This window comes from Kogia breviceps, chromosome 8, assembly GCF_026419965.1.
Source record: "Kogia breviceps isolate mKogBre1 chromosome 8, mKogBre1 haplotype 1, whole genome shotgun sequence".
In the NCBI taxonomy this organism is placed as follows: domain Eukaryota; kingdom Metazoa; phylum Chordata; class Mammalia; order Artiodactyla; family Physeteridae; genus Kogia; species Kogia breviceps.
This window is the reverse complement of record NC_081317.1, coordinates 21881902-21898748: the sequence shown is the minus strand read 5'-3', so window position 1 is coordinate 21898748 and position 16847 is coordinate 21881902. Positions and strand designations below refer to the sequence as shown.

The 16847-nt window shown below is 41.5% G+C and overlaps 1 protein-coding gene across 1 annotated transcript in view; it reads right to left on the bottom strand.

The window, feature by feature from the left end:
* Positions 1 to 5181: 5181 nt before the first annotated feature.
* Positions 5182 to 16847, bottom strand: part of PTGR1 (prostaglandin reductase 1) — a gene marked incomplete at its 5' end in the record, with an annotated part of 29450 nt that continues 17784 nt past the window's right edge. Inside the window, 4 exons of the mRNA XM_067040955.1 lie at positions 5182 to 5547; positions 5742 to 5913; positions 9046 to 9292; positions 13285 to 13461. Of these exons, the coding sequence (XP_066897056.1) occupies positions 13357 to 13461 (105 nt within the window). The remainder of the gene's footprint in view (positions 5548 to 5741; positions 5914 to 9045; positions 9293 to 13284; positions 13462 to 16847) is intronic.

Genomic DNA, 16847 nt, shown 5'->3' with positions numbered 1-16847 from the left:
TAGAGCGCAGGCTCAGTAGTTGTGGCTCGTGGGCTTAGTTGCGCCACAGCATGTGGGATCTTCCCGGACCAGGGCTCAAACCCATGACCCCTGGCAGGAGGATTCTTAACTACTCTGCCACCGGGGAAGCCCCTCGATGCATTCTTGTTGTACTTGTGAGGAGATACGAACTCCATGTCCTCCTACTCTGCCATCTTGACTCTGCCGCCCTCCTCATTGAGTTTTTTTTTTTAAACTCTAGTTTTTGTGGTTTTTAAAAATTAATTAATTAATTAACTTATTTATTTTGGCTGTGTTGGATCTTCATTGCTGCAGGTGGACCATCTGTAGTTGCAGTGAGCGGGGGCTACTCTCTGTTGCCATGCACGGGCTTCTCATTGCAGTGGCTTCTCTTGTTGACGAGCACAGGCTCTAGGCATATGGGCTTCAGTAGTTGTGGCACGTGGGCTCAGTACTTGTTGCTTGCGGGCTCTAGAGCACAGGCTCAGTAGTTGTGGCGCATGGGCTCAGTTGCTCCTCAGCATGGAGGAGCAAACCCGTTTCCCCTGCGTTGGCAGGCGTATTCTTAACCAGTGGACAAACCTGTGTCCCCTGCATTGGCAGGCATATTCTTAACCACTGCACCGCCAGGGAAGTCCCCCCCCCCCCCATTGAGTTTTGATGACACTTAGTTCATTTGATTAGTCCTGAAGCCTGGTGATGACGTGTACAGTGAAAGTACTGAAGATTTGGCCAAACAACACATACTTGCTGTAATATTTGACCAGTAAAACAGGTCCCTTGGTTGCTGTGGAACTCAAGAGGGGTTCGTCAGGTAGGGATGATTTTTTCCAGTAAGTTTTAGCTACTGAAGAGGCAATGGTTTGTCTATGTGGGAAAGCTTCAGTCCAGTGGGAGACATATTTGTATCTATGGGGTGAGGATAGCTGAATAAAGTCCATTTTCCAACTCTCATGGTCCATTGGGCAGTTTAAAGTGTTTGGGGGCAGTGTGGACAGGTTTCCCAGGATTATATGTTGAACAGGTGGGGCTTCTGTATGGGGTACAGAGATAATTAGAGGGGATCCCATGATTATGTTTTTGGTGGCCTTAACTAAAAGGACAGTAGCAGGAATGACTCTAAGGCAAAAGGGGTATTCTCGTGCCCAGGGTCTGGCTGCCAACTCTAGTACCCTATGGGGTGATGGTGATCCCCGTGCTTTTGGGTAATTACTCTAAGTGCTTCTCTACCTCTCTTATATGAAGAGGAAACAGGGAAGTTGATCAACAGTAGGGCGATTTATCAAGCTTTCCTTTAATGTATTAAAAGCTAGATCATTTGATTCATCCAGTTGGCTATTTTGGTTGCTACTATCAAATTCTAGATTTATTGTCCCCTTTTGGTAGAAATGCCAGCATGACATTTTTCTAAGGAATCTTGGCCCAATAAGTGAACAGGCATAGAGGAACTAAAGAGAAAAGGGTAGCTATCTCTTAGCCTAAACCAAAGGGGATAGGTTAACAGACAGGAACCTGGGGAAGTTTATTTTGAGACACCCCCCCCCCACACTGAACCATTTTAATCCTCTGAGTCAGGGGCTATTGAGTAACAGTGAGGTTGAGCCCCAAGACTGTAGCTCTGGTGTCAGTGAGGATGGAGGGGAGGGACTCATTCCCAAGCTGGAGAGTGGTTTCTCTAAGTTGATTGAGCGGGGAAGGATTGGGGAAAACCCCTGTAATTCCCTGGGAATTGGGGAAGCTGGTTAGAGGATTGAGGGTGCCTGGTGCACTTAAGCTTGTGACAGTCTTTCCTTCAATGTCCTGGCTTTTTGCAGTAACGGCAAAGACCGGGAGGGTTTGTGTTTCATTTAGGGGCCTCTACTTGGTGGAGTTGAAAATTGAGGATTTTAGTGGTCGGTCTTTTAGTTGAATCAGCTGTGGTGCAGGTGAGCTGATTTGCTGAATTAAATCTGGAGTGGAAATAATTTTCCATTCCATCCTGGTCCTTTTAACTAGAAGAGAAAGATCCCTATTCAACCCATTAGTGAACACAGTTAAAGCCTACCCCAGGGGCCAGCAAAATTGAGTTTGTTTGGGAATAACAGAGAAATTGCAATTTGGGACATGCAGACTACGGTGAAACTTATAGGCATGTCTGGAGAAGGAAGGTCAGGAGTGTTCTTTTTACAGAGGAATGGAGGAAGTTGGGAGGGGCTGTTTTGAATGAAAGTTCATTGGAGGAGAATGAGAATTCGGGGTTGTGGTGGCTTCTCATTGGCTGAGTTGCAGTGGTTTCTCATTGGCTGGGCTGTTATTGGCGAGGAAGAAGTCTTTCTTCTTGCTGAGGAATGTAGAGTAAACTTGTATGTGCTTGAGAGCTCTCCCTTCAGGGCTTCCAGTCTTCATTTTGCATGAGGTTTTTCTTTTATTTGTTTTCACAAGTTCTAAGAGATTATTTCAGGCTGGAGTCCTTAGGTGTCTCTTCCTATAGAGTGGTTCTGATAACTTACAGCTTTGCTAAATCTACCTGTAGCTCTTCTGGGGCTTTTCCCCATTGATATTCAAGATGTTTATGGTTTTGGTTGTTTTTGTTTTTTTGTAAAGTGCAACCAAGGAGAGCATTCCTTTTAAAATTCATCATCAATGGATACATATTCCTCAGTTTTTTTCTGATTTGAAGAATCTTCTTCATTTTCTCTCTTGATCTGCCAACATGTTCAGAACCTTCCTTTAGCTCTTTGAGCATAATTTGACAGTTATTTTAAAGTCTTTGTCTAGCAGGTCTGAGTTCCTCAGGTATATCTCCTGTTTCTTTGTATGCCTTGTGATATTTTTTTGTTGAAAACTGGACATGTGAATCTTATATAGTCATCCCCCCTTATGTGCAGGGGATACGTTCCAAGACCCCTAGTGGATGACTGAACCTGCGGATAGTACTGAACTCATATATACTATGATTTTTCCTTTACATACACACCTGTGATAAAGTTTAATATATAAATTAGTCCCAATAAAATATTAACAATAATAATAAAATGGAATTAATATAGTGTAATAAACATGTGAATGTGGTTTCTCTCACAGAATATCTTATTATACTGTACTCATTCTTATGATGATGATGTGAGATGATAAAATGCCTATGTAATGAAATGAAATGAGGTGAATGACATAGGCAGTGTGACATAGCATTAGGCTACTATTGACCTTCTGACACTGTGTCAGAAGAAGGATCATCTGCTTTGGGTGATACTGGATCACTGAACATGATGTTGATGGATAGATGTTGGGAGCAGAAGATGTTTTTGGTTGGGAATACTGGGCAGGTTAGAGCGGGATGGTGTGAGATTTTATCACCCTATTCAGAATGGTGTGCAATTTAAAAGTTATGAATAGCTTATTTCTGAGATTTTCCATTTAATGTTTTCGGGCTGCAGTTGACAGCTGTTAACAAACTGTGCAGAGCCAGACCATGGATAAGGCAGGGGACTGCTGTAGTGTGGTAGCTCTGGAAATCAGATCCTCCTTCTCAGATTTTTTTTTTATTGTCTGTTGTCATCTCTGTGCCAATGATCAGTCTGTGGTGAATGCTTAGACTTTTCTTAGGTCTTTTCTGAGCCTGTCTTTCCCTGGTCAGAGGCCTTCTAAATTCTCCCACATGTGTGGGGATGGTTCAGGTGGTAATGCGAGTGATGGGGAGTGATGGGGAGCGGCAGATGAAGCTTCGCTGCTCACTCGCCGCTCATCTCCTGCTGTGCGGCCCGGTTCCTAAAAGGCCATGGGCCGGTACTGGTCTCTGGCCCAGGGGTTGGGGACCCCTGCTTTAAATCCCTTGGGAGCCACTTTAGCCAGTGGGAGGAGTTGGAAGAATGGCCACTCACCTCTGTGTCTGCTCTTCCTTCTTGATCAGAAGCAACCATCCACAGTCAGGACCTGGGACCCTGGTATTTGGAGGAAAAGGTCTTTATTGCCCACCTTGGCTCCAGCAAGTCAAACTAGAAATGTTTGAGCTGGATGATGGGGAATGGGTAGTAACTACTGTGCTAAAGGCTAAAATCCACCACTGTTCATTGCAGTTTACCACTTAAGGTTTCCCCTGGACACTACAAGCCTTAAAATAGACTCCTCTGTTCCAAATAATCACTTTAGGTACTTTCTGCCAGTACAATTGTTGTCTAGGTGGAGAGATGGATTCCTGGCGTCTCCTACTGCTCCATTTTCTCTGACCTCAGTCCTTCCATGTCTTTGACTTGTATCCTTTCTGGAAGCTGTTGTCAACTTTTATCTTCCAACTCTCCTACTAAATGTTTTATTTTTGTTGTCATATTTATATTTCCAAGTGCATTTTCTGATTCTCTGCTTACTCCTTTTTAATAAAAATCATATTCTGGGGCTTCCCTGGTGGTGCAGTGGTTGAGGGTCCGCCTGCCGATGCAGGGGATACGGGTTCGTGCCCCGGTCTGGGAAGATCCCACGTGCCGTGGAGCGGCTGGGCCCGTGAGCCATGGCCGCTGGGCCTGCACGTCCGGAGCCTGTGCTCCGAAACGGGAGAGGCCACAGCAGTGAGAGGCCCGCGTACCGCAAAAAAAAAAAAAAAAAAAAAATCATATTCTGTGTCATGGGTGAAATACTCATTTCTCTGAGGATGCTAATATGGTGTCTTTTAGTGTTACCACTCCATTATCTTTCCTCTGAGTTGTTTTTACTTGTTTTCTCTCTTCCTCCTTGGAGGCTTTCCTCAAACTTCTGATGATCTTTGACTACTCACATTTAAGAAGAGGGCTCTAAAACACCACTTGGAAGGTGTTTCAGTTACTGTGGCACTGTCCATTAGGAATAGAATGTGAGCCACATAATAATTTCAGATTTTCTAGTAGCCACTCTAAAAAGGTAAGAGAAGACAAATGAATAATATATTTTGTTTTACCCAGTATATCCATAATATTATATCAACATATAATCAGTATAAAAAATCATTGGTGAGATATTTTATATTATTTTTTTGCACTGTCTCCAAAACCCATGTGTATTTTACAGTTGCAGCACATCTTAGTTCATACACTAAATTTTTATTTGAAATACTTGAGCCATATTGAGATTAATAAAACTTAAGTAGATTGACATAGTTCTTCCAAATGCACTTTGTTGTCAGTCTGCATATACCTAAATTTTTCAAGTATCAGAAAATATTTTCCTTCGATATTTGCATCCACATTTACAAAGTTGTTCATCTTTTTATTAGAAGAATTGATTTGATTTTGAAACAAAAGCATATAGTTTCAAAGCAATATGTTTAAATAAATTCAACTCTTCTGTCAACTCTGTTATTACCATTAAATTCAATGAGTTATTGCATAAATGGAAACGAAACTAAATTTATCAGTATCAGGCTTCCCTGGTGGCGCAGTGGTTGGGAGTCCGCCTGCCGATGCAGGGGACGCGGGTTCATGCCCTGGTCCGGGAAGATCCCACATGGCGTGGAGCGGCTGGGCCCGTGAGCCATGGCTGCTGAGCCCGCGCGTCCGGAGCCTGTGCTCCACAACGGGAGAGGCCACAACAGTGAGAGGCCTGCGTACAGCAAAAAAAAAAAAAAAATTATCAGTATAAACCATTCTTCACAGTTTTCTTGTAAATTGCAGCCAATTTATACAATGCTATTGATTACATTGAAAATGTGCATGTTGACTCATGTTAGAAAAATGTGTAAAGTCATTTTTTTGTTTATATTATGAAATGTTTCAATTTTAACTAATTTTTCTCACCTGAGTAGGTCACAAGTTTTTCCCATTCTAAGAAGCTTCAAATGTAGCTCATTCATATTCATTGTGACACTGCCAATTTTTGTCTTTGATTTTCGAAAACGTAGCAGTCATTCCTTTCGTTTCAAGAAAATCTTGAATTGGAATTCCCAGTACAGAAGATCTTTGTAAAATTCTTTTATGATTCAATCAAGGAGTATCAGTAAAGAACACAAGATCATTAAAAACATTATTTTCGGGCTTCCCTGGTGGCACAGTGGTTGGGAATCTGCCTGCCAATGCAGGGGACACAGGTTCGAGCCCTGGTCTGTGAGGATCCCACATGCCGCGGAGCAACTGGGCCCGTGCGCCATGGCTACTGAGCCTGTGCTCTAGAGCCTGTGAGCCACAACTACTGAGCCCGCGTGCCACAACTGCTGAAGCCTGTGCGCCTGGAGCCTGTGCTCCGCAACAGGAGAGGCCACGACAATGGGAGGCCTGTGCACCGCAGTGAGGAGTGGCCGCCGTTCACCACAACTGGAGAAAGCCCGTGCCCAGCAATGAGGACCCAACACAGCCAAAAATAAATAAATAAATTTAATTTTTAAAAATCCAACATTATTTTCAACAGTTTCATAAACTAGCAGTGATTATTATCATTTGCACACATGTAGGGAAGAATTTTAACATCTATTCATGTCTCTCTTCTTGGAGTCTGCTTCAGAAAACTGAACAGATATTTTCAATAGTTACCATATAGTGGAACAAAGCAATGAGGGAAATACCATTCTCTTGCTTTAAAATTCCAACATATCTGTCTTTGGACCTAACACAGCTGCAGTCTTATCTTTATGATAGAAATGAATTTTTTTCTCTAGCTGAAATTTCTTTATCAGGTGGAAAATTGTCAAAAATATCTGTCATGCGTTTGAGTTTTTAGGCAGTGAATTGACATTTCTTTATAAATGTGGATGTTCTTTGAGACAGAATGTACTCAGAGTTTTCAGTTGGCAGTGTCTTATATCTTATATTACACACCTAAAGCTAAGTACTTGAAATTTTTCTAATTTTGAACCAATTGATCTTTGGTATTACGAGAAATTTCTTGTCTTCTATGAGCAAAATTAGAAGGTTATTTAAAATTTTCAATTTTTATGTGTCTTTTTAGGTCTTCCTCATAATTTTCTAATTAGATTACCATAATTAAAATGGTCATTTCTTTTATCATCTCTACATCGAAGATTCTTGTGTGTGTGTGTGTGTGTGTGCGCGCGCACGTGCACGCACATGCAAGAATTCAAACCATTTTATAGCTGGCAAAGTATAAGCTTGAAATTCTGTTAAAAATTGTTTATATTTTTTTGATGGAAATGTAATTCTCATTTCATAGGACTTATTTCGTGAGTTCTTTTTTGACTGTTGGAGAATACTTATCACTAAACTGTTGCTGAAAAAATGAAATAATTATTAGCTGCTGTCTTAAATATTGTCTACTGTATTGAACACTTGTGTACAACAAACAGGCTTCTCGTTTTGCTGTGCCTGAAGTGAGTTGCATTTGCTACTCATCATCGAATGTGCACTGTCCCCTCTTGCACTCTTTTTTCTTTGCTGTACTCGTTGTGGTACTAGCTTCTGTATTGCACTGAATTCTGCCTCATTAATATGCCTTCATTAAAAATCTAAATATTTTTCCATATTTTTAACCTAGATAACTTTATTATATTACAGTTAAAATAATAAGTGTCTCAATTTACGATTATGGTTTACATATAGGTGTCACTGTAATTTGTGCTGTCTGCATAGGTGTTAACTTGTACTATCTACATAAAATATCCAAGTAGACACATTGTGATGTTACTTCAGTGCATAGGAAAAAATCATCTGAACTGCAGTCTGTTGATACTGACTAGATTGGTGAAGTGTTCATCTGTAATACTAGAAGTCATGCACGTTCCTGTACAAGCATTACAATACAACAGCAACGTCCTGTGCCGTGCAACAGTTAAAGTGAATTGTAGTTCTACCAAAACAATAAAGTTGTGTTTAATGGAAAAATATTTACTCTGCCTCAGTTTTTTAAACCTTGAAATGTGGCACTCTATCTGTTATTTCCAGTTCTCAGTCGCCTTAAGTGGCTACCATATTGAACAGTACAGAGTTGGAGTACGCAGTGCTAGCCACAGAGAACCCAACAAATCAGAGTGATGTTAACTCAGTAAAAGTTTATTTCCCAGTCAGACTTCCACCTTTTTCTTTCCAACATTTTGTAGTCATGCCATCTGGAACATACGGCCTCCAAGGTCCCGGAGGCAAGGAAAGCAAGACTTGGAACATTATACAATGTTTCTAAGCACTGGCCTGGAAAAGCTTAGAACCTTCGGTCCCATTTTGGTGCAAAGGTGTTCCAGGGCACTGTAGAGAATTCACAAGGGCTTCCTAGGATATTTAAAATTTTAGGGAAACAGCTCTAACTACTGGACATGGCACCAACTAATACTATTATGTTGCTTGGACCTAACTATTTAGCAAATGGAACTGTCAGGTATTTCTTTTGGCCCAGGGACACTGTGAGAAAAGGATTGTGCTACTAAGGATGCTGTAACCAAGAAAGTTTGGGAACCTATGGCTTAGAAATCACTTCTACTCTTTTCATTTGGCCAGAAATCAGTCATATGAGCCTAAGCTAACTGCAAGGGAGGCTGAGAAATACAGTTTTCCCCTTGTGAGCACATCCACTGCTTCTGCCCCAGTCTGTCCTGATAACCACACCCTTTCCTTCTTTCCACACCACACGCTGTGCATACTTTCCCCAAGGGAGACAGGCCGAAGTCTGATTCGATCCATGTTCCCAGCTCAAAATCCAGGGTCTCTGGGTTGGAAGTTTGAGTCCATGGGAGCAGCCGGTCCATTTGTGGGCTTCATGGAAGGGTGATGGGGGTGTTCACTTAGATTTTGCCTTTGGGACCCTAAATGTCAGTGTCTCTCAGTCCTTGGAGCAGTGTTATTTCTTCAGAAGGGTCTACAGTTTTTCTAGGGAAGGACTTAAGCTGCCAGGGGCCATAAGCCTGGCTATTTTTCTGGAACAGGTGGAAGAAAGCTGCATGGTAGTATGGGGGTTGGAGTTCACCCATATACAGAACTCCACTTAATCTGTTTTCAGCCTTATGTCCTCCAGGGCCAGGGTCCCCAAGTTAAAAGCCTCTCCAGTTCTCTTTGGTGAACGATGATACCTCAGATTTCTATGGGGGTGAAATTTTCATAGGGTGATGGACAGTCCCTGACCATGAAGGGTGGGAGTGGCATCTGGGGCTTGAACCGCTCTTACCTGTGTTTTCAAGCACTTTCTCTCCTTTGAGTCCCTGATTTCCTTCACCTTGTGAATTGTCTGGATCTCATCAGTACCTTTTCAGAAGGCAGTCGTTGCTTTTTCTCCTGCGTTAAGTCAGCAAAATTCTTCCAAACGGTATATGTCTTCAAATATTATTGTTTGGGCTTACATATGTCTCTTAATTTTTATATCAGGTTTATTGAGATGGAATTTACAAAAAATTCACTTTTCAGATTTTGTCAATCTAGTACAATGGACAAAAATGTAAGTTATTTAAAGTATATAACATGAGGATTTGATATACATTGTGAAATGAGTCCACACATCCATCACCTCACATATTTACCTTTTTTTTTTTTGCAAGAACATGTAAGTTCTACTCTTAGCAAATTCCAACTATACAATACAGTGTTAAAAACTGTAGTCACCATGTTATCCACTAGATCCTCTGACCTTACTCATAACTCAGTTACGCCTTTTGATTAACCACTCCCTATTTTACCCAATCCTGGCAACCACTTTTCTACTTTCTACTCTACGCATTGTTTTTTTTTCTTTTGAGTCCACATGTAAGTGGTACTATACAGTGTTTTTCTCTGATTTATTTCACTTAGTATAATGTTCTCCAGGTTCATCCATGTTGCTGCAAATGACAAGTTCCTTCTTTTTTTAAAGTCTGAATAATATTCTATTGTGTATATATATACATATATATATGTATATATATACACACACCACATTTTCTTTACCAATCCATCTTTTGATGGACACTGAGGTTGTTTTGATACCTTGGCTATTGTGAATAATGCTGCAAAAAACTACCTCTTTAAATTTCACCATTTTACATTCCACCAAGAGTGTATGAGTAAATTGGTAAAAATCATTGTTTCATCTTTTCACCATCACCTGTTATTTTGTCTTTTTTATTACAACATTCTACAGCTTCCCCTAAATTTTTCTTAAAATTTTTTCTTTTTGGGCTACAACGCGCAGTTTGTGGGATCTTATTACCCCGACCAGGGATCGAACTCAGGTCCACAGCAGTGAAAGCCCAAGTCTTAACCACTGGACCGCCAGGGAATTCCCCCCAATTTTTGTTTCTTATCATCTATATTGTTTTGGATTTTCCAGAGGAGAAGGCAGAATTCTTTACTACCTTAAAATTGGAATCCCTGTAGATCTTGCTTAACCTTTTCAGTGGGGCTGATAAAATCTGTCATTGGTGATATCCTGCCTGGTTCTTACCAGGGAATGTCTATGGAATGTTGACCACCACTTTGCTATCAAGATTTCACTGAAAAAGATTTGTACACCTGGGATATATACCAGTTCACAGAACACAAACTAAATGTCTTGAGTTGTAGAATAATAGCACATGCCGGCAAAAATCATATTTTCTTGATGCAGTGAGTTATATCAAGTCCAATTAGCTACCTGGCAGCAGTTATGGATTTGCCATAAGCATCAGGCTAAAATATTGTGGCAAAAGTTCTAAATGCGTATATGTGAAATACTGTATTCAAAAGAGCACTGATTGCTTTAATACTTTATTTCAGAAATGCACAAATTAATTGTGCATAGGTTGATAGGTGTAGTTAAAAACTGTCCAGAACTCCAGCAACAACTAATCAAAAATGTAATGGAAGGACTTCCCTGGTGGTGCAGTGGTTAAGAATCTGCCTGCCAATGGAGGGGACACGGGTTCGAGCCCTGGTCTGGGACGATCCCACATGCTGCGGAGCAACAAAGCCCGTGTGCCACAACTACTGAAGCCCACGCGCTCTAGGGCCCATATACTGCAACGAAGGGTAGCTCCCCCTCGCCGCAACTAGAGAATGCCCGCGCGCAGCAACAAAGACCCAACACAGCCATAAATAAATAAATTAATTAATTAATTTAAAATGTAATGGAAAAAAACGAACAGATGAGTCTATATGTGGAACCATGTTATCTATTAATAGATTGTAGAGGAAAGATGAAATATTCCATAAGTGGTGTATGAAAAACTAGCTTGTCTCTTGGAAAATATAAAGATGGATACCTATCTTACTGTTGGGCCCAAAATAAATTCTGGAAAGAGATTTAGATGGGCATGGGGGAAACATGAAGATCTTTGTTCTTTCTGTCTCCTCTTAAGGTGAAATATATCAGTGCCCACTTGGGAGGCTTCCCTACAAAGAATGTAATGTGTGATTGTGGATCCTACAGATGTTGGCCTTTCTTTGGCTGTTTATTGTACTTCTTTCTCCCTACAAGTAAGCCAGGAGTCCATAACACTTTGGTAGCAAGGAAGCTCCTGTCTTGTGGCCTAAATTTTGTACTGGACCTATTTTTCTTCTTTTTAAAAGTTAACTTTATTGACGTATAATTTATATACAAGAAGATGCATGCATTTAAATGTACTGTTTAGTGAGTTTTGACAAATGTCCACCCTTATGTCATCCCCATCCCAACAGAACATTGAAATCACCCCAGAAAATTCTTTTGCCCCTTTGCAGTCAATCCCAATCCCCTATTCCCTGCTCCACCACAGATCTAACATAAAAGCTAAAAGGGTAAAACTTACAGAATAAAAATACGGGAGAAAAATTTCATGACCTACAGATAGGCAAAGATTTCTTAGGTGAAAGACTAAAAGCACTTAACCATCAAAGAAAAAATGGTAAGTATTATCAAAATTTAAAATATATCCTCTTGGGAATTCACTGGCCGTCCAGTGGTTAGGACTCTCACTGCCAGGGCATGGGTTCAATCCCTGGTCGAGGAACTAAGATCCAGCAAGCCACACAGGGAGGCCAAAAAAAAAAAAAAAACCCTATATATATATATTTATAATATATATATGTGTGTGTGTATGTATATATATACACACATGCTCTTGACTTCTGGTTTCTGGTCCAGCATGTATTGCGTTTGGGTGTCATCAGTCTGTCCTAACAACAAGAAAAACATTGAGCATAAAAAAATCAACAACTCTTTTGAGATACAGCAGAGACCTTAGGTCACGGGGTAAACCACTGCCCCCAGAGTGGGAGAGTCAGACAGATACCGAGAGTCACAAGCTACTGGGGTAGAAGCCCTTGAACAGAACCCACCACAGGACCCAGTGCTGAGGCAGGAACCCTTCACCTGGAGCTGACACGCTGCTGGAGGCTCAAACTTGTGGACAAGTTCGAGAGGTAAAAACACCAGGGGGTGCCCAGCCTTAGGGGTGACCCCACCTTTTCCTGAGTTTTTTCTCATGCATATGTTATTTCCCCCATATGGGAAGGGGACACAGAAGTACAGGGACTTTAATTTTTTTAATTGAATTTGTAATAGTGAATAAATTTGTTCATTAGATTCAGAATTCAAAAAGCACAAAAGTGTAGTTTTTCTCTTATCCCCCATCCTTCAGGCACACCTCAGTTCTTGTCCCTGGGTTATTACAACTTTCCAGAAGTTTTATACACACACACACACACACACACACACACACACACACACAATCGCACACTTTTTTCTCTTATTTTTTCTTTGCACTCCAATTTGATCCCTCCTCTACTTGGTAGCAGAATTGATCAACAGAACTGACGTTTTCATGATACTGAATCTCCCAGTCCAAGAGCATGGTAACTTCCATATGTTCAATCTTTTGTGTTTCTCAGTCATGTTTCAAAGCTTTCTTCATAATAATCCCTCACATTTTTGTTGGCTTATAAAGAGTCCCATATGTTATCTTTTTTTGTAGCTGTTGTGAGCGATAGATTCCTTCCTTGGTCTGCCACATTAGACCTGCCCACAGAGGACCAATGGGGGCTCCCCTGAGTCCGTGTACATCAGCAGTGGTTATTTCTCCTTGTGTAACCATAAGCCATAGGGGTGGTGATCTTGACTTCAAATTCACTGATTTCTGCAGGGAGGTAGCTAACACTTACTGAGTACCTAATATATGCCACGTGTTATGCTGGTGTTTTAAATAAATGTATAATATGTATGTGAAGCAGATGTTACTGTCCTCACTTTACAGATGAAAAATCAGAAGTTCGAGGTCACAGAAGCAGTAAACTTTTGGACTCGAGAGCCATTATTTTCTACCATAACCCTGAGGGAACTATAGCAGGCAGTAAGTTCACTTGGCCATTGTTCAATATGAAATTTTCGCTCTCTTGCTAATTATATTCCACTTACATGTATTTTATTAGGTAGATCAAATGCATTAAAATTAATGTTTTTTAGATCATGAAGACAGCATACCTTTTACTAAATGATTATAAAGAAACGAAGTAATCATCCAAATGATTTCTAGATTCCATGTGTCACTTTTTTTCATGCTTTCACTACTGCTTCCCCAAATTCTCTCAGCATTCCCATAAATGCAGCTGGCATGTTTTCAAATCCTTCAGTGATGTGTTCACGGTACTGGATTTTACCCTATATCAAAACAACAACAAATATAATAGAGTAATTTCATATTCTAAATTACACACTCTTCTCATTGCAGCAACACATTTATCAGTACATCACGGGAAACTTGGAACTAGGAAGTGGAGACCCTGTCCTCTTTGAACTTACAGTCATTTGGGGGGCATGACCCACAGACACAGTGTATGTAACAGATTACAGTACACATAAGAGTTTAATAATACGCGTCAGATCACAGCATGACAATATGAGAAATGTCACTAGGAAGCAATTAACTAATTTCTAAGTAAACTGAACAGAAAAATTTAATAATGTAATGCTCTCAGACGAGGTGGGAGCAGACGGAGCAGGGGGCGTCCTTGCAGGGCATCATCTGTGTTCATCTTCCCAGTAGCCCAAAGCTGTAGCATCATTACCTCTATTTGACCCCTGAAGGGGCAGAACCTGTTCAGGAAATGTAAATACGATGGCAGTCTAATAATATGTCTTCCCTTCAAGCCAAGATTTGTTCAATATGTGTTTTAACATCCATTTAGGAGTGTGGGACGGAAGAGTTCATTTAGTGAAGAAGGATTTTCATTTCTCTTCTTTCTACAAGGCACAGAGTCTCCTAAATAGAACTAATTCACATTCTCACATTATTTTAAAGAGGTCTTGGGCTTCCCTGGTGGCGCAGTGGTTGAGAATCCGCCTGCCGATGCAGGAGACACGGGTTCGTGCCCTGGTCCGGGAAGATCCCACGTGCCGCGGAGCAACTAAGCCCGTGAGCTATGGCCGCTGGGCCTGTGCGTCCGGAGCCTGTGCTCCGCAACGGGAGAGGCCACAACAGTGAGAGGCCCGCGTACCGCAAAAAAAAAAAAAAAAAATAAAGAGGTCTTATGTGGAGACCTAAGTGACCTTATACTGTTTTTCCCTAATGTATCCAGTGATGGTTTAGCATCCTTTATGGATTTATGGAGGGACTATTTATTTGCTTGAGGTCACTCAACTAGTATGTAGGGAAGCTGGGATTTGAACACTTAACTATCAATAGAAAGCCCCAGCTCATTCCTATTCTTGAAGAGGCCAAGAACCTGGAAAGTGTCAAAAGCTATAATCAAAAGTTTAGAGGTTAAAAGTAGAGGATGAATACTAATGTAAAATGTTAATAATATGGGAAATTAGGATATAATAGAATACAGGGTATATGGGAACTCTCTGTACTCTCAGGAATTTTCTGTAACTCTAAAACTATTCTAAAATAAAAAGTGTATTAAAAAAAGGGGGAGGGATGAGAAAGAAATAAGTAGATGAGAGAGAAATTAAACCAATTCACTAGTTACTTAGAACAAAATTATAAAATTGTAATTAGGTTCACTTTGTAGGAAGAAAGCATTTGGGACACCAGCACAGTGGTGTCTGCTGTCAGCTGTGATCATGTTTGATTTCACCAACAGGGACAAAGAAGCTACACACTGGGAACTCTAAAAGCATCTCACTCTTCCCAGCTCCCTGGAAAGAGCCCAGCCCAGCACTCGGAGAGTGTTAGACTGGGAAGAACGCCAAGCTCCAGGGGGTGCCAGGGGAGCAGCCTATGTCTTTGAATTTGGAAATGATCAGGAAGCCAGGAGTTAGGAAGTATGGTACCACCTTTCTCCTGGGAAACGAAAATAATGCCACCTCGGTTATTCAGATTTCTGTTGACTAAAACTCCACATGGCGTAAGGTGGGAAAATGATCACAGCTCAGGACAAAGCGATTGGATTCTTCCTCTGCATCTATAAGGCATGGCTATAAGATGACTCCACTCTAGGACCTGGAAGAGCCATGGCAAAATATACACCGCTCTAACACTCACTCGTCTCAACAATGTTCATCGAGTGCCTATTCAGACTATTCTGGGTGGTGTGGATACATCAGAAAACAAAACGCGTGAATGCTGCTGCCCTCGTGGAGGTTACATTCTCATGGGAGGGAGACAGACAATTAAGTGAATTATAGTGTATACTATGTTAAAAGATGATAATTGCTATGGATCAAAGTAAGATAAGGACGATCAACCAGTGAAGGCGGATTGCAACATAAAATAGGGTCATGTTCAAAGCTTCCTCATTCAGAAGGGAGTTTTCATCAAAAACTTGAAGGAGGGGGTGAGAATTAAGTAAGCAATTACAGAGAAGTGGAGGGGTGTGGGGAGAGACAGTAAGAAATGAAATTAGAGAGGTAATGGAGGCCAGATAGCGTCCAGCCTTGCAGGGTTTATTCTAAGTGAAATGGGGAGCTTTGCAGGGTTTTGAGCATAAGATGACTTGGTGTGATTTATGCCTTAAAAGATCACTCTGGCTGCTGTGTTGGGAATTGTCTTTAGGGGTGAAAAAGTGGGAGAGCAGATCAGAGGCCACCACAACATCCAGACCAGACAAGATGGTGGCCTAGACCAGGATGGTGGCGGTGGAGGAGGGGAAATAGGACAGATTCTGAATGTATCTCTGAGGTTGGGCCACCAGAATTTCCCGACAGATTAGACATGGATATGAGAGAAAGAAAGGAATCAAAGATAATTTCAACGTTTTTGAATTGAGCAACTAAAAAGGTTGTCATAACTGAGACGGTGCAGTCTATATATAGAGCAAGTCTGGCAGGAAAGATCAAGACATTTTCGGTTTTTAACACTTTTAAGACAGAGATGGAGAAGGGCATTGCACATCCAAGCACAGCTGTTGAACAGTCTAGAGCTCAGGGGAGAGATCTAGGCTGGAGACAGACAGTTGGGAGCTGTCAGCATACTGATGATATTTGAAAGCAAGAGCGTGGATGAGATAACAAAGGGCTGAGAGAGTGTGGACGGAGGAGAGAAGAGGCCCAGGGACCATGCATTGGGACACTGTTATTAATTTGGAGGGAAGAAAAGAAGCTAGCAGAGGAGTCTGAGGAGGACCAATCAGCGAGGAAAACCAAGAGCCAAGGGAAGCCAAAGGAAGCGAGGAGGGAGCGATGCCCTTCTATCAAATACTCCCCGCAGCCAAACGATGCTAAGAGCCAATGACTGGAACTCAACAGTGTGAGGGGCATCTGCGACCTTGACAAAAGCTGTGTTGGTGGAATGACAACAGTTTAAGAAAGAATGGAAAGAGGGACTGCAGACAGTGAGTGCAGACGAGACTTCCAGGTATTTTGTTATAAAAGGGGAAGCAGTGAGATGAACCCATATTCCCAGTGGAAATGAAATGTGCAGCATCCAAAGGGAAGGGGATCTGGTGGAGGAGTGGCCCTGGAGCCCCTCACCTCTGAGACCCCTGTCAGCAAGCCTTTCAGAGCATCTGGCCGACTTCTCCTTGCCAGCAGTAGAAGGGGAAGCCTTCGAAGTGAAGCTCCTTAAAGATGGTGGCCTCTGGGGTGGCCCTGTGAAGAGGAGG